Source organism: Peromyscus leucopus, chromosome 6 (assembly GCF_004664715.2).
Source record: "Peromyscus leucopus breed LL Stock chromosome 6, UCI_PerLeu_2.1, whole genome shotgun sequence".
In the NCBI taxonomy this organism is placed as follows: Eukaryota; Metazoa; Chordata; class Mammalia; order Rodentia; family Cricetidae; genus Peromyscus; species Peromyscus leucopus.
Genome location: NC_051068.1, coordinates 10,063,653 through 10,089,734, shown reverse-complemented (window position 1 = coordinate 10,089,734; position 26,082 = coordinate 10,063,653). Strand labels below are relative to the sequence as shown.

The window sequence follows — 26,082 nt, the reverse complement described above, 5'->3', positions numbered from 1 at the left end:
GGATGCTGTTCCCTTAGAGTCGTCCATCCATCCTGGTCTTAGACTCTTTTTACCTCCTCTTCTGCATAGCTCCCCGAGCCTCGAGGGGAGGGTTGATGAAGACATCTGTTTTAGGACTGCGTGCTCCAAAGTCTCTGTTTATGCTGCCCAGGTGTGGGTCTCTGTGTCAGCTCCCAGCTACTGCAAGAAGCTTCTCTGGTGGCTGAGTGATAAATGACACACTGATCTGTGGGTACAGCAGAATGCCAGTAGGAGTCATTGTGTTGCTGTGTCTCTTCAGCAGAACAGTAGTATTTGTTTTTCCCTGAGGCCCATGGCCTATCCAGTCTCCAGTTCTTGACTCCTCGAGTGTTGTCAGACATGCATTTCTTCGCGTGAAGTGGGTCTTAGATCCGTCCGGAGCTGGCTGGGTACTGCCCACTGAGTTTGTGCCACTGTTGAACCACCGCACCTTGCAATTGCCAGTGGAGATCCAAGCGTTGGCAGCTGCGTTGGTGGCCATCTTTCTCTGGAAGTAGTGCATTCTGGTGCCATGAATGCTGATCAGTATGAGGAAAGCCTCCAGCTAGACTTCCTTCTCTGTGTTCCTGACATGTGTGAGTGTCTCTTCAGCAATAGGGCCTTACCGTCAGTCTGTAGAGAGCAGCCAGTAGTCTTGGCAACAGCTTGAGTTGTTTGGGGGCTCCCATAGGGTCCTTTGGTCGACATTTGAATTCTCTGAAACCCATTCCTGGCACTGGAAGTTTCACCTGGTGGTGGAATATGTCTCATTGGGGCATTCTCTCCCCTGTCGTTTGGATACATTTAGATTTCTCTCATATCTGTATATATTTTAGGAAGCTTCTACAGTAGTGGGGCTCTTAGTGTTAGTTGTCCCTCCTTAGCCCTCTCATCCTCACCTCTTCCCATTTAGTCCTTCCACTCTAGGTCCTCCCCACCCCCATCTCTTCATAACAATATATTCTATTTCTCCTTTCTTTGGGAGATCTTCTCCTCCACACTGGTCCCTGACTTTGTACCTAACCTCTGGTTCTATGGATCGTAGCACACATATCAAAGGCTTTAAAGCTAATATCCACTTCTGTGTCCGAGTTCTCTAGAACACATGATAGAATGAATATATATATATATATATACATATATATATATATATAGAGAGAGAGAGAAATTTGATATGCATATCAATATATATGTGTGTGTGTATATATATATATGTGTATATATATATATATGATTTATTTGAATGGCTTACAGGCTGTGACCTGGTTAGTTCAATAATGGCCATATCTCAGAATCCTGAAAACATGGACTCTAATACCAGTGAAGGAATAAGCTTGCCAGCAAGAGTGAGGGCAAGCAGGCAAAAAGTAAAAGCGTCCTTCTTCCATGTCCTTAATATAAACTGCCACCAGAAGGTGTGGCCCAGATTTAAGGTAGATCTTCTGACTTCAAATGATCTAATCAAGAAAAATCCCTTATGGGTGTGCCTAGCTGCTTGAGGTTTAGTTAATTCCAGATGTAGTCAAGTTGACGAGCAAGAATAGCCATCATAACATTTAAGATAAAACATAGCATATTTGTCTTCTAGAAGTCTAGGTTATTTCACTCAGGGTGATTTTTTTTTTCTTAGCTCCATCTATTTACCTGAGAATTTTATAATTTTATTTAACAGCTGAGTAATATTCTGTTGGATAAATACACCATGTTTTAATTGTCCATTCATCCATTGATGGACATCTAGGCTTTTTCTAGTTTCTGCCTGTTATGAATAGAGCAGCAACAAACATGGTTGAACAAATGTCTCTGTAGCACGATTAGAGTCCTTTGGGTATGTGCCCAAGTGTGGTACAGCCACCAGATCTTGAGGTAGGTCTCCAGCTTCCTGAGGAACCACCACACTGATTTCCATAGTAGCTGTACAAGTTTGTACTCCCACAAGCAATGAATAAGTGCTCCCCCTATCCCACATCCTCAGCAGCATGAACTGTCATTTGTTTTACTAATCTTGCCTATTCTGACTGGTATAAGATAAAATCTCAAAGTAGTTTTAATTTGTATCTCTCTGATGACTAAGGATGTTGGCCATTTAAGTGTTTCTCAGTCATTTCTGTTTTATCTTTAATTTCAGATTATTTTTAAAGTGTGCTACTTAATTTTTTGCCTTCAGAGTTAGAGCATTATTAGTATATGATCCATGACTATAATCAGCTTTTTTAAAGCAGGATCTTAAAAGACAATTGCTAAAAGGGAAGTAGAAGCCATATAACATGTTGTAATTTTATTCAGTGTAAGACGTACAGAGGAAGTGGGGTTCTCCCACAGAACTTATATGTCTCCTCGAGTCCTCGCCTAAGTAAGGATAAGTCTAGTGGAAAACAGCTTCTTAGCCTACTCTCCTTAGCCTGCTCATCTTTTGGAAGAATGTCTTCTACCTTATCTCTCAGATGGTATCCAAATGTATAGAGGGAACTAAATGACATAAAAGCATCAGAATAAATGTATCTGAGCATTCTGCTGGCCTCTGAGGCAGTGAACAATGACCTGTAAAACTGCATCATCAAACCTTCCCTAAAAAATAACTGCTTCCTTGTTAGAACCAGTACTTGTCCGCTGAACTGGCCTGACTGCAGTTATGTGTGGACAGCTCATTAAGGCTCCATCTTTAGTAGCCCTGAATAGTTCCAAATGCAGGTTGATCATATACTCCCACTGCAAGCTCAGGCAGACTTATTCACTGTCCCTTTCCATCTTACCTGCTACATCCCCCCTTGTAAGAATATGTAAACATTTGGCCCTACTGTAGCACACAGGAGTAGACTGAGACCCACGAAAGCCAACTGCATTGCTAAGGGATGCTTGAATATCTAATCCTGAAAGACCATCTCTACAGACTCCTGTAGGTTCTTCCTCAGCATAGGATGGACTACTACTTCAAGGCAATAAGAAATGGACTGCAGCTGCAATGAATAACATGAGTGAATTGCACTAATATTGAGTGAACAAGAGTCAGACACAGAAAGGGTGTATAAACTCAGGATAGCCACTGTCTATGCAAGAAAACTTTTTATTTTCTTGTGTTATTGGTACTAACACCTGTCTGCAATGCCTAAAAGTCTATGTGGAATACTTTGGAACTTTAAACTTGGAAATCTGAAATCCTCGGGAAATTTCCCAGTTGCATCCTTTCTACTATACCATTTGGTTATGATGTCTGTTGTGACCTTTGCTTATTACTCCACTGTCTGTGGTTTTTGTGTTTACTTGTTTTTCATTATAAAAAGAATTAGAGTGGTCCCATGGTTTCTTCAGGGTTGACAGTGTAGTCTATATTAAAAATCAGTTTTTTCTCAACAAGGGGCAAGTACACAAAGTTTTAACAAATTTGATTTTTAAAAAAACTTGTTCTAATTTATAAAGGAAAAAATAGACTATAAAATATTAGTCTCTAAAAATGATGAGACAAATGTGTGAAAACTATTCAAGCTTGTTTCTTATAGATGTTGGCCGACTGGAACAAGAGCAAAGCCTGCAGTAGATGCATGGTCATAAGCCTCTCCATAAGTTGGCGTCCAGTAATAATGCCTTTTAAGACCATTGGAGACTTCTGCAAGGTAGACATGTCCATCCACCACATATGGTTCCACATCTGTGTTATCTGGCTTTAGCCGGCCACTCTTCATCAAATCTGAATATGCCTAGGATTTTTAGAAAACTTTCATTAGGAATATAATTTATTTAATTTACAGTTGTTGGGCAAACAAATAATCAACTTAGCTGTGTTATTTTGTAGGTTGAAATAAAATATTCTTATTAACATTGCTTAATTTTAGTATTATTCCAGATAGTATAGGTAAATTTTATTATTTAGTTATATATAATGGAAATGTAACTTATAAAATTGATTTCTAAGTTTTAACATATGAAGCATGTTTTCATATGTAAGTCCTTTTGTGAATCTCTGAGTTAATTCTCTATAATACCAATTTTGTGACCCATGGCCAGAGGTTTTCATGTACTCTTAAGAGGTGGTAGTTGGCAGAGTGAGGAGTCCCGTGTACTGGCACATGCCTGTATTCTCAGCACTGCAGAAGCTGAGGCAGGAGGATGGTTGAGTTCAAGATCAGCTGAGCTGCATAGCAAAATCCTGCCTCCCTCAAATAAATCTGATGATCAGTAGGGCCTCACACCTCAGAATAGACAAATAAATAAACAGCTCCACATGGAGTTCAGTTGATAAGTCCCCCAAGTCAATACGGAAGTTTAGTTAAAAAAAAAAAAAGACAATTCCATAGTGTTAAGTCACCATTTAATCGCCTATCAATTGTTTTTTTACTCTAGAATTTTCTTTGTGTGTCCCTGTGGCTTCTTGGTGTATATGTTGAGAGTGTCATACACACTTGTGAGCTGTTTTGTCAATAAAGTTGCTATTGTAAAACAACAGGGGAGAACTTTTGACAGGAAAAGATTTCCAACTTTGGTTTTGCTTTCTGTTGTAGCTTTTCATTATTTTTGGTTCCATAGTCTGTATTCAGCTTGTGCTGTGTGGAAACCTAAAGAACATGAGTGTTTCTCTGAAAACTATGGGTAGTTTTTTAGGCCTGTTATTTTTGGCCCATCCTTTTACAAATCTTACGCTTTTTTTCTTCTCCCTTTTCAAATGAAACTTTTTGTCACTATGCTTTCTGTCTCTAAAGTAGTATGATTCTCAGGAGCTCATGGAACTTTTTCCAAAACTAACCACATACTCAAGCACAACACAAGTCTCAACAGATACAAGAAAATCTGAAATAACATCCTGTATTGTATCTAACCGCAACAGAAGCTATATTAACAACAGAAAGCTTCTAGGTTCATGGAAACTGAACAACTTGCTCCTGAGTGAAAAATAGGTCAAGACAGAAATCAAGAAGGAAATTAAAAACTTTTTAGAATTGAATGAAAATGAAAACACAGCATACCTAATCCTATGGAACACAATGATGGTGGTTATAAGAGGCAAGCTCATAGCACTAAATGCCTACATCAAAAAATTGGAGAGATCTCATTAGTAACTTAACAGCACACATGAAAGCTCTAGAACAAAAGGAAAAAATAGTATTCAAAAGGACTAGGTGGCAGGAAATAAACTCGTGATTGAAATCAATAAAATACAAACAAAAAACCACCACAAAGAGTCAATGAGACACAGAGTTGGTTTTTTAAGAAAATCAGTAATATTGACAAACCCTTATCCAAATTAACTAAAAGGTAGAGAGAGAAGATCCAAATTAATAAAATTAGAGATAAAAGGAGGGAAATAACCGATACCAAGGAAATCCAGAGAATCATAAGGATACACTTTAAATGTCTGTACTCCACTAAATGGAAAAATTTAAGAGAAGTGGATAAATTTCTTCATATATACCATCTACCAAAGTTAAATCAAGATCAGATAAGCAATTTAAACAGGGCTATGACCCCTAGTAAAGTAGACGCAGTAATTAAAAATTTCCTAAGTAGAACCTAGAGAGATGGCTCAGAAGTTAAGAGTACTGGCTGCTCTTCTAGAAGTCCTGAGTTCAATTCCCAGCACCACATGGCAGCTCACAGCTATCTGTAACTGCAGTCCCACAGTAGGCAGTGCCCTGTTCTGGTGTCCATACATGCAGACAAAACAACCTTATACATAAATTACCTAAAGAAATCAATTTAAAAAAAAAAAAAAAAGTCTTCCAACAACAACAAAGAAAGCCCAGGACCAGATGGATTTAGCACAGAATTCTACCAGACTTTCTTCATAAGTAGTTTTTTTTTAAATATATATATATTAATCATATATATATATATATACATATATATATATATATATATATATATGATTTTCGAGACAGGGTTTCTCTGTGTAGCTTTGGAGCCTTTCCTGGATCTCACTCTGAAGACCAGGCTGGCCTCGAACTTACAAAGATCGTCCTGCCTCTGCCTCCCGAGTGCTGGGATTAAAGGCGTGTGCCACCACCGCTGGTTCTACCAGACTTTCAAAGAAAAATTAATTCAATATTCTATCCCACTAAACAGAAGGACCATTGCCTATTTCTTTTTACCCTGATACCTAAGCCACACAAAGACCAAACAAAGAGAATTACAGACCAGTTTCCCTTATGAACACAGATGCAAAAATTCTCAATGAAATACTTGAAAACCAAATTCAAGAACACTTCACAAAGCTCACCCACCGTGATCAAGTAGGCTACATCCCAGAGATGCAGGGATGCTTCAGCATAGTTGTGTAGTGTGAAGGACTCAGGTTCACATGCATGAACACTAAGTGCTACAGAGCTTCTACAGGTGCCTCTGATTCCTTTTCTTGACACACGAGGAACTTTGCTACATCAAATCAATTGTAATTTTTGTTTTCATTTGGAGGAATTGGAAAATTGTGTGGCTTAGTGATCCTTAATACTTGTATATAGCATCAGATATCTTTCCTAGCAGCTACTTTTTAGGGTTTAAGTTAAAAATTACCCAAATTATAGTGTGACACCATTTTTTGAAACCATTTATGAAAGGAACTTACAGGTATTGCAGAGCCCAACAAAACTCTGAAAACACTTACCACACACGTAGCATCATCAAATTTGTTCCCCCAAATGTAGATATGAGATAACATGAGGTTTGTTTTCATTGACTGTGAAAGGGCAACCAGCCCTTCTCCCTCTATCTTGTTGCTGACTACAGACAATCTGTAGAAGAGAAACACCGTGGAATTCTGAAGTCCCACAAAGAATCCTAAGTCAGCATCAACACCTACTAAATCCATTTTATTAACATGTTTTAATGTGCTGATCTAAATATTGGCTGTAGAGGTCTTTTAATCCAAGGAACCTATTTTTTTTTTAATTGAATGTGTCATATACCCAGGAAAGTTTCCAATGTTTTAAAAATAGCCTGCTTGCTTCCCTTCCTTTCCTTTCCCTTCCTTTCCTTTTTTTCTTTCCTTTCCTTTCCTTTTTCCTTTTTTTCCTTTCCTTTCCTTTCCTTTCCCCTTTTTTCCTTTCCTTTCCTTTCCTTTCCTTTCCTTTCCTTTCCTTCCCTTTCCTTTCCTTTCCTTTCCTTTCCTTTCCCCTTTTTTCCTTTCCTTTTTTCCTTTCTTTCCTTTCCCTTCCTTTTTCCTTCTTCCTTTCCTTTTTCTTTCCTTTCCTTTTTGTTTTCCTTTCCTTTCCTAAGATTTATTTATGTATTCGGGTGCTTTGCGTGCTTGTACGGCTGCACACCAGAAGAGGGTATCTGATCCCATTGTAGATGGTTGTGAGCCATCATGTGGGTGCTGGGAACTAAACCCAGGACCTCTGCAAGAGCAGCCAGTGCTCTTAACCACTGAGCCTTCTCTCCAACCCCTAATTGGTAAATGTTTTGAGTAGATTACAAACGTAAGTATTGTGTTAAATGCTTATGAATTTTCTGTTAGCATTCAGGATAAATGAGAGTTTGGGGGGCTGGAAAGATGGCTTAACAGCCAAGAGCAATTGCAGTTCTTGCAGAGGACCCAGGTTCTGTTCTCAGCACCTACCACAGGCAGCTCACAACCATGTCTAACTCCATTTCCAAGGGATCTGATTCCCTCTTCTGGCCTCTATGTATGCATTTGGTGCATGTATAAACAAGCAAGTGGATACACATATATATAAATAAAAAGAGAAATAAAGATTTTTTCTCATGAATTTGAATACACAATTATCCTATTAGAGTCACCCATTTTTAAAAAAGATACTCCTTAGAATTTTTTTTACTTATTTTGATTAAATATAAAAACCATACTAACGCTTTAAGACTCCTGTTGTGGGAAGTTAGAGTTTCACTGAGGTACTTTGCACCTGCGTTTTCTATTCTGTTAAAAGAAAGATCTATTACTTCCAGGGTAGTATTGCTTTTCAGTACATCAGCCAAATACACCATTCCATCACGAGTTATTTTATTGCTGTGGAAGGAAGCATATTTAGCAACATTTAAAAACACAAAGTATTGTTCTTATAGTCATAAGCTACTTGAAACCATATAGTAAACTTTCTATTTCCAGTTAGTTTGCTCAACTTCCAAGAATAAAAATTCTCCATGAGGGGCTGGAGAGATGGCTAAGAGGTTAAGAACGCTGGCTGCTCTTCCAGAGGTCCTGAGTTCAATTCCCAGCAACCACATGGTGGCTCACAACCATCTGTAATGAGATCTGGTGCCCTCTTCTGGCAGGCAGACATGCATACAGACAGAACACTGTATATATGATAAATAAATCTTAACCATCACAACATTAAAAAAAACTGCATAAAATAATGCTTCCATATGTCTAGCAATCAAGTTATTACAGATATATTACTATATAAGCTAGCCTAATAAAGCCTACAGCTTGATAAAAGTTCAACAACAGTTAGAATTTCTAGTCACTGAAAATAATGTCTAACATATATCTTACATACTCTGAACATTTGTGTAGACTATCCTCAAGACTTAATCTTTGCATTATCATGTAAATTACCACTTACCAGCTGACATCAAGGTAGCGTAGGCTGCTGTTCAGAAACAGCGCGTTGCACAGCTGTTGCATACCAAAATTTTTTATGCCATGTTTACACATATGCAGTTCAACAAGGGAGTGATTTTCTTTCAACATGTGGCCCATGTGAACTGTAGACTCTTCCTAAAAATAGGTAAGGTCTTTTCTGAGTTTGAAGTATTACTTGTCCATTTCAAGAGCATATATTTTCTTAAAGTTAGGTGGATTTTTGTTTTGTTTCTTGGTACAGGGTCAGCTTGGGCTGATCTCAACCTTGTCTCTGTTGCCCAACCTCCTGAGGACTGGTGTTACAGGTGTGTGCCACTACATCTGGCCTTAAATTAGCTTGTTAAAAATACTGCATTAAAAACAAAACAAGACCGGGCGGTGGTGCCACACACCTTTAATCCCAGCACTCAGGAGGCAGAGGTAAGCAGATATCTGTGAGTATGAGGCTAGACTGGTCTACAAAGTGAGTTCTAGGACACCTATGGCTACACAGAGAAACCCTGTCTCCAAAAACCAAACACCAAAACAAAACCAACAACAAAACACAAACAAAAAACAACAAGTCTGGGTGGTGGTGGTGGTGGTGGTGGTGGTGGTGGTGGTGGTGGTGGTGGTGGTGGTGGTGCACACCTTTAGTTCCAGTACGTGGGAAGCAAAAGCAGGTGGATCTCTGTGAGTTCAAGGCCAGCCTGGTCTCAGAGTGAGTTCTAGGTTAGCCAGGGCTATATGGAGAAACCCTGTCTCAAAAAAACAAAACAATTTTATTAAGACTCTTAGTTTAGGGTTAAAGCTACAATTCCCTGGGTAATGAGGACCTGAGTTCTATTCCCACTATTCACAGAAGCCAGGTATGGCTGCATATTCTTGGAACCTCATTGCTGGCTGATAAAGACAGGCGGATCATGGACTCTTATGTCCAGTTAATCCAAACAGTGAACTTTTATGTTCATTGAGAGGCTCTGGCTGAAGGCAATAATGCGGAGAGTAATTGAGGTGACCTTTAGCTTCCTCCTCTGAACCCTGCATGCACCCTTACAGGCATACACAGTCACATATATATGCATATACACATATACAACAAAAAAGAGTCATATTTGCACTTGGCATATCTTTTTTTTAAATAAAACTATCATTACTGCCTCAAATTATATCTCGTGTGTGTGTGTGTGTGTGTGTGTGTGTGTGTGTGTGTGTGTGTGTGTGTAAGGGGAGCACAAGGGAGTGGACCAGGTCTCACCACATAGCCTGGGCTGACCTGGGAATTCAACATCCTATCTCAGCCTCCCAAGAGCACTGGGGTTGTGATGTGTACCACTATGTGTAGTTCCAAATGAAATGTGTACCTTCTTAGAAATAGGTAGCAGGAACTTGTATTTAAAAAAAAAAAAAGCAGTAACTAAGTGACTTACAAAGAGGATGGATAATGGATTTACAGTAACAGTCATAGTTATTTTAAGAGGAAAACTAGCAAAGCAGTTTTTATATCTTAGTGTGTAGACTTCGCCATTCCCTCAGTGTGTCACCGGTCATCTTGATGGCTTAAGATACAAAGACAGTTCTCAGTGTTTTGAGACCCTCCGCTCTGTTTTGTCTGCCTGCCTGCCTTTTGTAGTGATTTCAAGTTCTGGAATATGTTTGTTCATTTTTAAAGTTTACGGTCTAGCTGTTCCTAGGTGAAAGATATGTGTGTGCACGTACATTTTCTTCCTCAAAGGTAGTCTTGAGTTTTTATCCACAATGAAGCGTAAGTGGGCCAAAGCAGTTTTGTTAAGAAGTCCCTGTAATATGCTTTGTGAACAAATCATAGTATTTTACTCCTCTTAAAAAAATTGTTTATACTTATTTTATATGTATCCGTGTTTTGCTGCATGTCTGTCTGTGCACCATGAGTGTGTCTGGTGCTTGCAGAAGCCGACTATGAAAAGTAGCACTTTAAAATATGCTTACTTCTCAGTGATAGGAGGGAGGAACAGTGAGCCAGATAATTTTAAATTATGGACAATATCTGAAAGTTCGAGGTTTATGTGAACAGTGAACCTCTGAGTTCATTATTTGAACTAGATAAAATGTGCTGGGCCTTCTTTTCTCCTCTCACTGAGACCTGTCACAGAATGAGTTCTTATTTATGAGTTTGTTTTTGTTTTTGTTTTTACATTTCCCCGGAGGGGGTGAGTGTGCATGCACATGTCACAGTGCACATGTGGAGGTCAGAGGTCAGCGACAGAAATCAGTTCTGTTCTTCCACCATGTAGTCCTTGAAATTGAACTCAGCTCATCAGGTTTGGCAGCAGAAGCTTTTTAACCCCTGAGCCATCTTGCCCGTCCAAGTTTTTTATTTCTTTAAGAAGAATCCCACCCAAAAGGCTGTGGAAAAAAGAAGCCACAGTATCATCTCCCCCCAACAAGAACCTTAATCTATAGAAGGGATCAAGTTCAGACTCGCCAGACTTTATGCACGCACTTGTGTTATGTTCCAAGATATGGTCCAGCCATACCAATATAACAAATGATAAAACAGCCGACATTGGGTGTAGAACATGGCTTATGAAACTTTAAGCATACATATTCTTTCTGTCTTACACAGAACCTGAGTTTTATAAGCTTGCTGCTTAAGTAACAGCAGCTAAATGCATGTGAGTCACCAAGAAGTGACATAATTCTCTTTTAATACGTTTACAAGCTGCAGTTATATATAATAGGACTGTTGAAGAATGCAGTGTATTATTCATGTACCATAAACCCCAGTTGGGACCCTAGTCTTAGTCCTGTGGACACTGTCATCATCTGAATACTGACCTGTTCTCCGTACAGTATAGGTCGGTTCAGGTTTATCCCCTTGATTGCTTGGTTTTGAGTCAGTACTGTAGAAAATGCTATCACGCTTTGCAGTCCCTACAAACAGGTAAAATCCATTAAGGAAGTTAACAGTGTATCACTCTCCCTGCATAACAATTTCAAGATAATTATCTGAGTTCTGATAAAATTGTACAAAAGTTAAAACATCTCTTCTCAGAAGTGAATTGTTATCATATTCCTCCACCATGCCCTAAAGTCTGCAGCATGCATAGGGGGTTTCCCAATGTTTCCGTGCCTGTTTCCTACATGTGACTCTGGGCTCGCTCCTCAGTCATTTAGGTTCTCCACAAATGAGGAGACAGCCCTGTGGGTCCCCACCTCGTCTCCTGCACAGACACGCTTGTGCAGTCATTCCTGTATTCTTAACTGGCAGTCAGTGAGTGTAACTAGGAAGGCTGTTAGACACACTTTTATAGCTCCTGTATGTTTCCAACTCCGACTGGAGGGCCTGACCCTCATCTGTGTGAGGACACCACACACACAGCCTCTTAGCTGATAAATGGCGTTTTCTTGCTGCCTCTCATCCAGTTGGTCATTAAGTCTAAACACCTGCCTCCAAAAGATGTCTCAAATTAGTTCATCTCCGAATGTTTCTGTGGTGGTTCCTCCTGCCCAAGCTCCTCGCCTCAAACCTGGATGGCTGCAGCAGCTATCCCAATGGCCTGTTGGCTTCTTGCTGCCCTCCACTTCCCACAGAGAAACTGGTGACCCTTCAAAGCACTGATCAGATGTCCCTCAACTTTAAGCCTTTCCATGATTTGCATTTATATCAACTTCCTCTTCTCTGCCCCAGGATCTGTCCATGAACTTCTGTTCCTGAGGGCACTCTTAATTCTGCTCACACACTCACCTCCCTTATGACCTGCCATAGTTCCTGCCCTGGGAGAAGTTTAGTACTGTTTTACTGTTTAATTAATACCATCCTGTTCATTTTTTTTTTTTTTTTTTTTTTTTTTACTGAGGATTGAGCCTAAGCTCTTACGCATACTAGGCGTGAACTCAAACTCAGCCCTTTTTAATTTTTCTTTATTTTGAGACAGGGTCTTGCTAAGTTGTCTAAACTGGTCTTGAATTCATTCTGTAACCTCCAGGCTTCCTGACTCTGAAGTATTACCTTCTCAAGTTCCAGGCATCCATCTTATCAAATAAATACCTCCTCCCCAACATCAGAGTAGTTGGTTTTCTTGGAAGTACTCACCATTCCCTAGAATTGTACCAGCTATATCTTGCCCTTTAAAAACATCTTTCCAAACCATTGCAGATTTTGTGTCCTACTGAACTGGCATTAATCTGAGTTTATGCAACAGATTTAAAGGTCTCAAGACTTGAAAGCACGACCAAGAAAAGTGTGATTTACAATTTGAAGACATGCAAAAAATGCAGATCTTGTTATCTGGTGGGTGAAGCTTCCAGAGCCATTTTTAGCATCATTACAACTTTCACAGTACAACATACTCATTGCAAAATATCTTCTATCAGAAGAAATCTATATTAGTATTTATGAAGTAGTATTTGTTGAATGTAAATGAGCATATCATTTTCTGTAAGTCACATACAGGTTAAGATGAGTTATGCATAGAGTTTAGAATATCTTTATTATGCTAGTTATTGTCCAATTATTGTGTTTGCTGTACTATGATACTTTAAAACTTTACCTTATATACAAGTGTCTTGCCTACATGTATGTATGTGCACCATGCATATGTAGTGTCAGTGAGGCCAGAAGAGATACCAGAGCCCCTAGAACTGGAGTTACAGGTGGTTATGAGCTGCCACATGGGTGCTGGGAACAGAACCAGAGTCCTCTGTAAGAGCAGTAAATGCTTTTAACTCCTGGGCCATTTCTACAGTCTCTATAATCTGATTAACAGTCTATATCACTGTGTGAATGGAAAACCACATTTCCCGCAAGGGTAGAGTAAACATTAATGTCTTGTCAGGGTAGCAGCATATGTGTGCAGTTCCAGCACTTGGGAGACAGGTGGAAGAACTGTGAGTTAACTGGCTTGGGCTGCATGGCAATCCTTTGCTCAGAAACAAACCAGAAGAAACCCATCTTCTAGCTTCTCCTGCTGTTTCCCTGGGAGAAGACTCACTGCACCAGTGACTTTCTCAGAACCAGCTCACCAGGTCACAGTCGCCCAGATCCAGTTTCTCCAGGGATGCGTTTATCTGCAGCATTGCAGCAAAAACCATGCCGCCTGTATTTTCAATCTTATTTCCAGTCATTCTCAAGTATTTGAGAGTTTTGTTTTTCTGGAAAAGAGAAACAGTCAAAACCTAGTTGCTTAAATTTGAATTCACAAAATTCTCAATTAAATGAGTCAGCAGGTTATATTACTATTTGCAAACTAATTTTTTTTTTTTTTTTTTTTTTTTTTTTTTTTTTTTTTTTTTGGTTTTTCGAGACAGGGTTTCTCTGCGTAGCTTTGCGCCTTTCCTGGAGCTCACTTGGTAGCCCAGGCTGGCCTCGAACTCACAGAGATCCGCCTGGCTCTGCCTCCCGAGTGCTGGGATTAAAGGCGTGCGCCACCACCGCCCGGCCTGCAAACTAATTTTTATAGACAAAGAGTAGGATATATTCTGTGAAAGTAACCTGTAGTGCATTCCTGCTGAGCTCCTGGCTTGGCTCCAGAGAGTAGCACCTAGCCCTAATTCTTCCTTTGTTTAACCACACCTTTTGTTTCTCTTACCTTTTGTTTCTCTTAAATCGCCCTGTGTGAATCTTGTCTGAGAGTCAAGGATCAGAGAGTCTCCCAAGGATCAAAGGCCTATGCAAAACTTGGTTCTGGAAACCCAGAAAACTGAGTTACCTGATAAATCAAGTAATTTGTACTTGGCATTTGGTCTCTGGAAGCTCCTTTTGGGGTTCTTTGAAGGTATGGAAATTAACTGGCTAAACTGTAATAGTAAATAAAAATGCCCTAGGCGAAGGGAAAGTGCTTCAGTCCTTTGAGGCTGGACCCCCTACAGCCATGAAAGGCTAGGTTCGTTCTTAAGGTGCCTCTGAGTCTTTATTCCATGGACCCGCGTGAACCCACACACCTGTGTCGAGACCATTCAGTTACATTTGGTGCCCAACATGGGGCTTGAAGAAGGACAGAGGATCTGAAGGACAGAGGAGCTGGAGAGAGCACTCTCAGGGTAAGAGGACTCCAGGATCGGCAGGGTCATGGTGAATTTAAACTCCCCATCTCAGGAGCAACAAAATGTACAGTTGCTAAATGTTTGTCAAATAAAAAGCTGTAACTGCACAATCTTTAAAGATAGAAATACAGTAGCTTCTGACACAGGAAATAAATAAAGGAAAAAGACCTTTCTCAATAGAGAAAAGGAAAAAAAAGAAAATAAAAAAGGAAATCTTCCCAATAGAGAAGAGGGAAGGAAAGGAAATAAAAGGAAATTTCTCAATGGAAAAGGGGAAAATTTTAATCAAGAAAAAAGGATTTTCCCAGTAAAAAGGGGAAAAATATTAAAACTAGGCCTAAAGAGTATAAGGCCCTGTAAAAGAAAAATAAAGAAAAAAAAAAAGCGCCTCTTCTCAGTAGTAATAGAAGAAGAAAAAGTTCTTTCCGATTACAAACATTTCAGGATAGCTAAAACTCTGAGCTCTTTCTGCCTGCAAGCATCTGAGTTACAAAGAATCAGCAGGTGGGCCTCACTGCTGCTGGCTGAACAGCAAATGCAGAGCTTAGAATTATGTCGTCTGTTTGCTTAACTTTGGTTTTTAAATGTTTTTTTATTTTTTCCCCCAGAGCAGGAATAACTCAACATTAAAGATCCCTTCGTTGGAAATGTTTTCTGTTTTTCACTAATGATGGGAATAACGCATTATTAATAGTCCTTTCATGGGAGAAAGAGGAAGTCTAAATGGGCCCAACTTCTGGTGAAGAACGGTTGCAGTCAGGACATGGAATGCTAAGTCGATGCTGTTTGAATTTCCAGAGATATTAATCATTCAGTATATAGAGGTTGTTCTCTTCTTTTGATTGTCTAATAGTGTTTGGATGAATGTTTGATTTTCATGGTAGATAAACTAAAGGAACAGGATTCATAATTTTCAACTATATATTGGGTATACTCTTGTCTGTTGATCATTACTGAGAATTTGGCTCTGCTCTTTAAGTTGCTTTCTAGAAATTCTTGGTTAAATTCTGTAGAAATGCTATACCTGAAACAGATTGGGTTGTCAGCTTATTAAATAATATGATTGCTAGGATAAAAACTCACAGAAAATAATCTCTTGCTGATAAAGAGGTTACAAAAATTTTTTCCAGTAAATAAAATACAGATAAATTGTTTGATCCACATTGACAAGTTGCATTAACATGTTACTTAGAATCTATAAAAAAGATCCTCTTTTTAAGATTTTATAAAAATACTCCACAGTATTGCCTAAAGTTACCTCTTAAAATCCTATAGAGATTGTATTTAATGCTTTTATAGATGATATATATATAAAGGACCATGGAAATAGAAGCTGGTGATAAAATTGCTCAGTTATTATTACTTCCATATCTTAAGCACCAAGTGGCGCCTATATGTAGGACTGGAGGCTTTGGGAGTTCAGGGGAAAAGGTGTTTTGGAAAAATGCTGCGGGCCGCAGAAATATATCATAAGAACTCAGCTGGTTATGGCAAAGTCACTACCTGGAGGGATCAGGGAATTCCTCCAGAGGAAGCCAAATCCCAAGGAGTTTTTGGTGTTACTTGGCTTGTTATATATCAGCTGTATTCTGTTATGAAAATCATGTGTGCCTTCATAGCTTTCCCAACTGACTTTCCCCTAGAAGGGCTAACAGTGTAGACTGATCACTCTCTGGACATACACATTCCAGGTATTTGGAGAACAGCCTCAGGAAAGGCTTTCTCTGGAATCAGATTATCTCCCTTAGCCACTTCAAGGACTACAGGATACACCACCCAGGTGGACGCCCAACTGCCAAGGACTAACAATGATAACACCCACCTGAAAGTCTCCTGACTTAAATTCCACAAGGAGACACCACCAGGGGGGCGCCAACTTCCAAGACTAACAAGTGATAGCAGCCACGTACAAGTCTCCTGACTTACAGTAAATTCACAAGAGGACGCCGCCTAGGCCAGGTGGACACTAAGTAATAGCTTTACACAATTTAGCTCAGACCCCTCTTTTTACAGCTTATACTATAGACTCTACTACTTACCTAACACTTCTAGGAATAGATAAATTCTGTGAAAGTATGTAACAGAACTAGCATGCTGTAATTAATTATTGAGAGGAACGAACTGAGATGGGGAAGAACTAGATTGAAGAGCTAAAGAGAGGACTAGAGGAACGAGATGGAAGATGAGGAAGAGCCAGATGGGAAGAACAAGATGAGGAAGAGCAGATGAGAGAGAAGGAGACAGGAGAGGAGCTGATAGGGAAAGAGCTAGATAGATGAGAACCTAGAAGGGACAGAACTAGATGAAGGAATTAAGATAGAACTAGAGGGGACAGTAGATAAATATAGAGAAATCAGCAAGAAAGAGCTAGAATGAGAACAGAACTGAAGCTGTGTATAAAGGATGTTATGCCAGAGGAATTAAAGCGAATGGACAAAGAATCTGCGTGCGTAGACTGATTTATCAAAGACCTAAGATTCTCTGCTGGTTGATAGAGCTTCCGCGGACCCTGGGAGGGGACTATTGAGGGGCTGGACCCCATAGTCCTCGTTACTGGCGCCACGAACAGACTTAACTGTTTAGGTACTCAGGGGACTACGAGAAGTAGGTTTTGAAGCATATCCAGGGATAGAGGTATCGCTTCACAGAGGCTGCCCAGTTAGAGGTTCAACTCTCCGGAGGTACGATTTTGGAGACCTCCGAAGTATCACCTATAATCAGTCCTCACCGAAGGATGCTGCAGATCCGGGACACCACCCCCCGTTTGGAGCGGTGAGTAGTTATGAACCCCCCCTCCCCCCCCCCCGCAAATAGTCAGAATGAGTCTGAAGAGAAACAGCTTCTGATAGAAGTTACAGGACACAGGCTTAAGACAAAAGGCACTTCAGTCCACTCCAGTCAGTTTATAAGCTTAAATAAGGAAACAACAGACTATCTTAATCCCATAAGGCCTCCTAAAAAATGTATGGAAAGATTTAGGAGACCCCTAAAAGCTGCCAACCTTATGAAATTAATTTACCATCAACTATGATAAGCGCAGAGATTCTAACCCCTCCCTTTTAGGGAGAAACCTGCCGTTACTTCATTCAGGGTCTTACAAGGAGGTAACACAATATTCTCACACTACAAGACCTCCTGAGAGCATAAACTAGAGCTAATGAAGTTCACTATGTTCTACATAGTAGTAGCAGGTCCTGCTACAAACAGCCTTTCTTGCTAAAATTAATTGAAATCCAAAGGCGAACTTGAGCTGTAAACTTCTAATTGTTAACTAGAAGCTTGATCCAGCAGCCTTCATTTAAATAACTATGCAAGCCTCACAGCCAGAGCCGGTTTAAAAACTAAGGGCAACTCCCAGCTCTCCTAAAAAAGTGTCCTTTTCTCTCTTTCCTTTTTCTGGGTTGACTATTTAAGTTCTTGGTAATTTACAAAAATCTTGGCCAAGTACAAGAATTTCAGTTAACCCATTTCAAAAAACAGGTCCTGGTTAGGGGACGCCCTACTACGACCTGTATGGATTCATCAGACCCCGAAGACGTTTGGAGCTTGGAATCCTAAACATCTGCCTGCTTCTCTCTGAACCTAACTATCTGCTATCTGCATCTCAGCTCACTTGGGCCTTTGAGTCTTCTCCATCCCTTCTCCTCACCTTACCATTCCCGGTGGCTATCTGGCTTGATACAGACTAGACAGACAGGCTGCAACTGCTAAAAAAAAAAAAAAAAAAAAAAAAAAAATTCCTTCTCCTTTGTTTTAGTTTGGGCCTGTAATTTACTGTGCTTATCTCATTTCATGATACACCTTAAAGGATTTATTAAATTGTTACTCTCCTCATATACTATATTTTTGAATAAGAGTTCCTGTTTCTATATTAAAATAACTTCAGTACAAACTTAATATTTTTAAGGCTAAACTGACAGGTATAAAACCAAGTTCTAAGCTTATAAGGGCAACTAACTTATAAATTGTTAGGAATAAGTTTACTTTAATTAAAGACAATTAAAAATAAAACTTATTGATTGATTGGCCGACCTAACATTTAAAAAGTTTACACTTTGGACAAAACTGCCATACCCCTCATTGCCAGGGTTTTGTCCAAACTATGCTTTAAGATAATTTAGATTATATTTCCATTTACCAGGTTTAAAGACAATTTGCCTTAATATCCAATTTCAAGTAACAGATAGTTCACCTGACAGATTTCAAAATGACCCTTTACCATTCCTTTATTAAAAGAAATTCACTTTACATTGGCTATTTTTAATAATCAATCACTTATTTCTCCTGACAAGTTTAATACATAGGTGCTTTTGGATATAAAGTTTTTATAGGGATATAAAGGTTTAGATATAGAGAATGTTTAGGAAAGTTAAAAAATAACATGATATATGAATTACCAGTTATTAGGATAGATCATTGTAACACAAAAACATCTAGATATGTTATTAATAATACACGAATCTCAGTAATAACCTAGAGATACTGAGGATGTATGCCTAAGTTAGATCTGTGGATAAAGTTTTTATTGAGGTCTGAGATATATAAGCTTTAGAAATGGACTTATATACCTTAATACAAGAATGTGGACCTCCCAGAAGGGACACTGGGGCTAAATATAGGCTGTAACTCCTCTGCTGTACAAGGTATAAAAATTGTCCCAGTAAAGGTTGGTCCTGACTTTACTAAAGAAATTAAGATTATTGTACAACCCTCTACAAAACAATTCAGATTCATGCAGGGCAGCGCCTAAGGGAGCTGCTGGTATGGATTCCAGCAATATGGCCTTCTGGGTTCAGGAAATTAAATATTCCAAACCAACTAAACACTTAAAATACAGGGGGAAAAGTAATTGGCTTGCTAGACATAAGCACGGTTGTTTCTTATATTTCAGGAAAAGATTTGCCAAGTACTTAAGATGACTATTACTCATTCATCTCTTATAGGCCTAGGTCAACCTAATATTATTGCTAGCAACTTAAAAATATTAAGATGGTCAAATAGATAAAATTATGACATATTTTGCCCATATGTCATCCACCATACCTAACACACTATGGGAAAGAGACATACTGTAACAAATGGATGTACCATTAATCTCTGTATGAACTAATATCATCTCAAATGCATTAGATGGGTTTTAAACTTAAAGGAACTTGAGTAAACAAGCTCAAGACATAATTGGGCCCTTTATTCCAGAAATCATACATGACAGACATAGCCTAAGGTATCAAAATTTATCCTAGGGGCCACTGTCCACTGTTGACTCCGTTACTTGTAAATCTGATGCTCCTATCTGGGTTAAGTAATGACCTTTAAATGCTGAGAGAATTGTGATTGCTACCTGTCTGGTGGAGGAAAACTTAAATATTGGGCATATAAAGCTCCCCACCCACATTTAAATCACCCCAATATCTTTTTATTTAGGAATATCAGGATTATAGACTGTTACAAGACCTTAAGAAATTAAATATAATTTATTAAAGCCAAGGGGAACCTCACAGCCTGGCTTCCCATCTCCCACGACCATCCCCAGAAACCAAAAAATAATTGCCATAGATGTACAAGATCGCTTCTTTACCATGCCTCCTCACCCTAAAGATTGTCAGCATTTCAAATACTTTGTTTGCCTACTCACCCTGCCATGATGGAGGCCAAAGCCGACATACAGAGCAGGAAATGCGAGTTCTGTTCATCCAGGACTCATTCTTTGAACAGAGTTCCTCATTTCATCCATACAGATTAACTTTCAGAACTAACTGTCAGTTATAGCTTCTTCACGGTCCCCCAACCTAATAATTGTGTGTGTGTGTGTGTGTGTGCGTGTGTGTGTGTGTGTGTGTGTGTATCTTACAATAATTTTATTGCACAGATGATGCCAAACTATAAAACTTATGAGTCTATAGAATGGCAAATAACTCTACAGGATATACTGGCACCTTTTCTTATGTCTGTCCAACAATTACAAATTCTTTCCCTATGGAAGCTCACCATGAGGCTTACATCCTTATGATTTCTGTTTATGAAATAAGAAGTAATACACCATTTATTTTTACTGCTTTTCAATTTTAGGAATGCCTAGAACTCATATATAGACAATAGCCTTACTTATACTTCAAGAACTCTTAAGAATTGGCGCTTAGGTTTTTCATATGTCCCACTACAGGCATTCCTTATTACTCCCAGGCCAAGCCACAAAGTTACACCTAAGCCTCTGTGATCTTCTCACGGGTATTTGAAAAAGTCCTGATGTTTTCATACTGTCAGGAGGAGGATATGCCTACATGTCTTCACAGGACATTGACCTGCCTTTATGAATCCTGGATCGCCTGGTCACACCATATACTAGGCACTGCAGGACATAGGCGCTCTAAAGCTGCCAGACTGAATACAGACTGTTATTTACCTCTAGATTCTTAAATATTGAGTGTTAAATATAAATAAATTGATACAATTCCAGATCCTTTTGATGAACTGTTCATCAATGATATAAAACTCATAGAAATATGATTAGAAATAATAATTCTCTTCTAAATGTATTTTATTAACTTTTGTCAAAGGATAATGAGACTTGAGAGATATATAAATGACATTTCAGATTTCATTCTCTGGCTATCCTGATTCTGTTGAGACTCCAAGGATTCATATTTTTGTCTGACAACATTTACCACTGTTATATTGCTAACATATCTAAGCTTTTGTCCATTAAGAAGGTTCTTACAAGCTTCAGGAGATCAAAATTTGCCAACGCTCACAAGCCAAAGAAGGACTGGGAGGAATGCAACCTAACTACAGTTCTTATCTCCCACTTACAAAATTTCTTTTTCTCCTCTGGGTGGGGGAGGAGCCTTCCCTCTCCCTGGCCTGGTATCCCTTCTCTTATCTGCTAACCATGCATTTAATATCCATAGGTACGCCTAAGAGAAAAAGTTTCCTCTTTAAAACTCCTCATCTTTAAAACTCTTCGGCTGCATGTTCTACCATTAATACACACATTTGTTTCCAGCAGAAATTCTAACCATTTAAAGAGTTACAGGTTTCCATCCTCTGGACCATGGACATGCTGTCTAGCTGCAGGTCTGCACCCCACCCTCCAGCCCACACCGATGTGCTGTCCAGCCCAGCCCTGCGTCACGCCCTCCAGCCCTCGAGACAGAAAATTCTGCTACACTGCCTGTCTCACAGAGCCTGAAACAGCCTGCGCTTCCTGGGTTTCCACTGCATCCAGGCCTCAAGACCCCCAGCTTCGCCCCCATATCCGCAGGAAGTAACCATGAGAGATTTCTATAGCCCCCTTTGTCACGTACCCCTCTTTGTGCTGAACTTTCCAGCCCAGGGGCTGGACTGCCCTTAAAAATGCTCTATTGTTAATTGTATAAGTTTTGCCCATGATCCTGAATTGTATGTATGTAAGTCTTGCTATGTATACCCTGACACAGGTTATTACTGTTCTCTCATAGCTAATAGTTTAATATTGCATTGATTACAAATTTAAATTAGGTAAGCCTCAGCTGCAGCCTTGGTCCCACAGGTGTTCAGGACTAGCTCAGGTAACTCTTTAACTATGCCTCATTAAATTACAGGTTAACCAAATTAATACCACTAACCAAAGATTAATAGATAGAGTTAATGTTCCAAACTAACCATTTCTTTTTGATAAGTCACAATCATGGTATTCAGACACTTTTGACCATATCATGCAATACTTGCTAAGGATAGATTTTTATGTTATTCCTCTGCTCCCTTTTTGAGACAGAGCTATTTTAACTATATACAGCTATGCCAATTAGATGGTTAAACTAATCCTCAGCCTGCCATCTATATAGACTATTGACTATAAATATATATATATATATATATATCATAGGTACAATATTGACTAATACCAATGTTAATCATTACTTATCATTTTTCAGAAATCTCCAAACTTAAGTTTATCTACATATTCACTACCTACAAAAAAAAATTTTTTTTAACTAAATGAAAAAAGGGGAACTGCTGCGGGCCGCAGAAATATATCATAAGAACTCAGCTGGTTATGGCAAAGTCACTACCTGGAGGGATCAGGGAATTCCTCCAGAGGAAGCCAAATCCCAAGGAGTTTTTGGTGTTACTTGGCTTGTTATATATCAGCTGTATTCTGTTATGAAAATCATGTGTGCCTTCATAGCTTTCCCAACTGACTTTCCCCTAGAAGGGCTAACAGTGTAGACTGATCACTCTCTGGACATACACATTCCAGGTATTTGGAGAACAGCCTCAGGAAAGGCTTTCTCTGGAATCAGATTATCTCCCTTGGCCACTTTCAAGGACTACAGGAAACACCACCCAGGTGGGCGCCCACTGTTAGTCCCAGGTGGACTAACAATGATAACAGCCCACATGCAAGTCTCCTGACTTAAGGTAAATTCCACAAGGGGACACCGCCTAGGTCAGGTAGACATTAAGTAATAGCTTTACACAATTTAGCTCAGACCCCTTCTTTCTTACAGCCTTACTAACTTTATAGACCTCTAACTACTTACCTAACCACTTCTAGGAATATTTAGATAAACTTCTATGCTAACAGCTATGCTCAACCAGAACTCCCAGTTCAAGCCTCCCTGTAATTATCATTATTGATAGCATCCGGCCAGGTCCATCACCAGATGGAGGAAAGTACCTTATCAGAGATACCTCTGTACTCTCTAAGAACAGACTTAAGCATCCAGGCCACCTGTTTGAAAAGGCCTGGTGGATGTGCTAATTCAGCTTAACTTCCTCCTTTCCCAAACCTTAGTTGATTCATTAGTCACTTCCCCTTTGGGTCACAAATGGTAATTAACAACTAGTGCCCTTCTTTGTAATTCTTATCAACCCTCCATTTGATCCTGATAGTGGACAATCACTGCCTGAGGAAGTTCAGGCTGAGTGTCCTGGGTGGAGGGGAGGATTGTGATTTTGGGGAGATATATAACTATAAAGCAGGGGACACAGAAAAAGAAGAGGGAAGAGAATGGAAGAACGAGATGGGGAAGAACTTGAGAGGAACGAGCTGAGATGGGGAAGAACTAGATTGAAGAGCTAAAAGAGAGGACTAGAGGAACGAGATGGAAGATGAGGAAGAGCCAGATGGGGAAGAACAAGATGAGGAAGAGCCAGATGAGAGAGAAGGAGACAGGAGAGGAGCTGATAGGGGAAAGAGCTAGATAGATGAGAACCTAGAAGGGACAGAACTAGATGAAGGAATTAAGATAGAACATAGAGGGGACAGTAGATAAATATAGAGAGAAATCAACCAAGAAAGGAGCTAGACATGAGAACAGAACTGAAGCTGTGTATAAAGGATGTTATGCCAGAGGAATTAAAGCGAATGGACCAAAGAACTCTGCGTGCGTAGACTGATTTACCGACCCTAAAGATTCTCTGCTGGTTGATAGAGCCTTCCGCGGACCCTGGGAGGGGACTATTGAGGGGCTGGACCCCCATAGTCCTCGTTAGAAAAACAGTTATCAATGATAACAGCCTGAATTAAAAGTGAGGTTACATGGGGTCGAGACTGGAAGGTACTGGATTCTGGTGCTGATGTATCTATAATTTCACAAGAATCCGGGGAGGAAGAGATCTGTTACAACAATGGGATCTCAAATCAATATTCCTGCAATTTCAAAAACAGCTTATAAATTGATATTTAAATTGGGATATATCCCTGAAAGAGGCCTCGCAAAAAATTATAAGGGAAGGTCACAGGCTATTCAGGTTGTATAAAGACAAGATAGGACAGGATTTGGTTATCCAAATTTAGAGTAGGGGCCACTGTCCGTAGCCTAACTTTATATCAATATTTTGTAAATCAACCACTGGAAATGACTTGTAAACAATTTCCTTAGTCTATTATTTATCACTATATGGATGATATTTTATTGGCTGCCTCTGATACAGATACCTTAAAAAATGTTTAACGTAGTACAAAAAATTTTACCCTGTTGCAGATTACAAATTTCTCCTAAAAAATACAAAAAAAAAAAAAACAGATTCTTTTAGCTATTTAGGCTATAAATTAAATAAACTGAGAATTCAGCCATGAAAAGTACAGATTGGGAAAGATTGACTGCATACTCTTAATGATTTTCAAAAATTATTGGGTAATCTTAACTGATTGTGGCCTACAAATGGCCTACTCAATAATTAACTAATTTGTTTCAAATTTTGCAATATGGCTCAGATTTTAAACAGTCCAAGGCAGTTAGCAGCTAAGGTTGAAAAAAAATTAGCTCTGGTAGAACAAAAATTACAAAATGTCCATATGGATAGATTAGACCTTACAAAGAGATATATTTTAGTAATTTTACCTTCAAATCATTCCCCTACTGGACTCATTATGCAGAGAGAGGATTATATTTTCATATGGATTTTCTTAGCTCACAAACAGTAAAAAAATTAAAAACCTATATTAAAAAGTTTCTAAAGTAATCATAAAGGAAAGATTAAGACTTCATCAATTGTCAGGTATGGATCCAGCTGAGATTATGGTACCCTATACCAATTCTGAAATTAGGCAATTGTTGAGAGATCTAACCTCACCCCAAAAAAGATGCTTTTTAAACAGAAGGGGGATTTGAGGACCCCAGAGATAGACTGCATAATGCCCTACTAATTTTAAAAGTTTTTAAATGTGGGGCTGGAGAGATAGCTCAGAGGTTAAGAGCACTGACTACTCTTCCAGAGGTCCTGAGTTCAATTCCCAGCACCCACATGGTGGCTCACAAGCATCTGTAATGAGATCTGGTGCCCTCTTCTGTGTACATAATAAATAAATAAATCTTTTAAAAAAAGTTTTTAAATGCTAATGAAACAGGAACAACATTGAGTTATGGAAAGAATTGCTGGATCGAGTCAGCCCATGTATTATAAATATTTTAACACCAAAATAGTCCAGGGAAAATGTTAAGTTAGGGCAGAGGTTATGCTTATGTTTCCACAGGAGATAATAAATTGTGGATTCCATCGAAATTGATAAAAATCTGCCATGAGCAAAAGACATCTCCAAGATGCTGAGTTGCAGATCGTCTCTGCTGAAGTGGAGACACCCGAGACCTCTGCCACAAACAACTGATCCTCCCACCTGGGGACAACTGAAGAGTTTGTGTGACAAAGGAGAGAGGATACTTTGCATGACTCACAAGCCTCTGAATGCTACAAACTTATTTCTTGTCATGCTTTCCATGGTAATGGTGCAGGTAAAAGGGATGGATCATAATTTTGGGCTTACATCCCCCATCCTCCAATTAACATAGCAGTAGGTTGGGGGGATATGAATATTCCTTGCTATAGGTCACAGGAATATATTATAAGAACTCAACTGGTGATGGCAAAGCCACTCACTACCTGAAGGGATCAAGGAATTCCTTTAGAGGAAGCCAAATTCCAAGGAACATTTGATGTTATTTGGCTTGTTATATATCAGCTGTCTTCTGTTATGAAAATCATGTGTGCCTTCATAGCTTTCCCAATTGATTTTTTCCTAAGAATTGCTAACAGTGTGGACTGATCACTATTTGGACATATAC

General features: G+C 39.2%; 1 protein-coding gene across 2 annotated transcripts in view; it reads right to left on the bottom strand.

Annotated features, from left to right (window-relative positions):
- Window positions 1-3,046: 3,046 nt before the first annotated feature.
- The window catches only part of Lrrc34 (leucine rich repeat containing 34), a 49,146-nt gene continuing 26,110 nt past the window's right edge, over window positions 3,047-26,082 (bottom strand). Inside the window, exons 6-12 of one of the 2 annotated variants that reach the window (XM_037206524.1) lie at window positions 13,517-13,645; window positions 11,330-11,425; window positions 8,514-8,668; window positions 7,799-7,954; window positions 6,593-6,719; window positions 4,959-5,017; window positions 3,589-3,695 (exon numbers count right to left, since the gene is read on the bottom strand). In XM_037206524.1, the coding sequence (XP_037062419.1) occupies window positions 3,680-3,695; window positions 4,959-5,017; window positions 6,593-6,719; window positions 7,799-7,954; window positions 8,514-8,668; window positions 11,330-11,425; window positions 13,517-13,645 (738 nt within the window). In that variant the 3' untranslated portion in view covers window positions 3,589-3,679. Of the gene's footprint in view, window positions 3,696-4,958; window positions 5,018-6,592; window positions 6,720-7,798; window positions 7,955-8,513; window positions 8,669-11,329; window positions 11,426-13,516; window positions 13,646-26,082 lie in introns of both variants that reach the window. The other variant, XM_028872618.2, reaches the window with a different exon arrangement.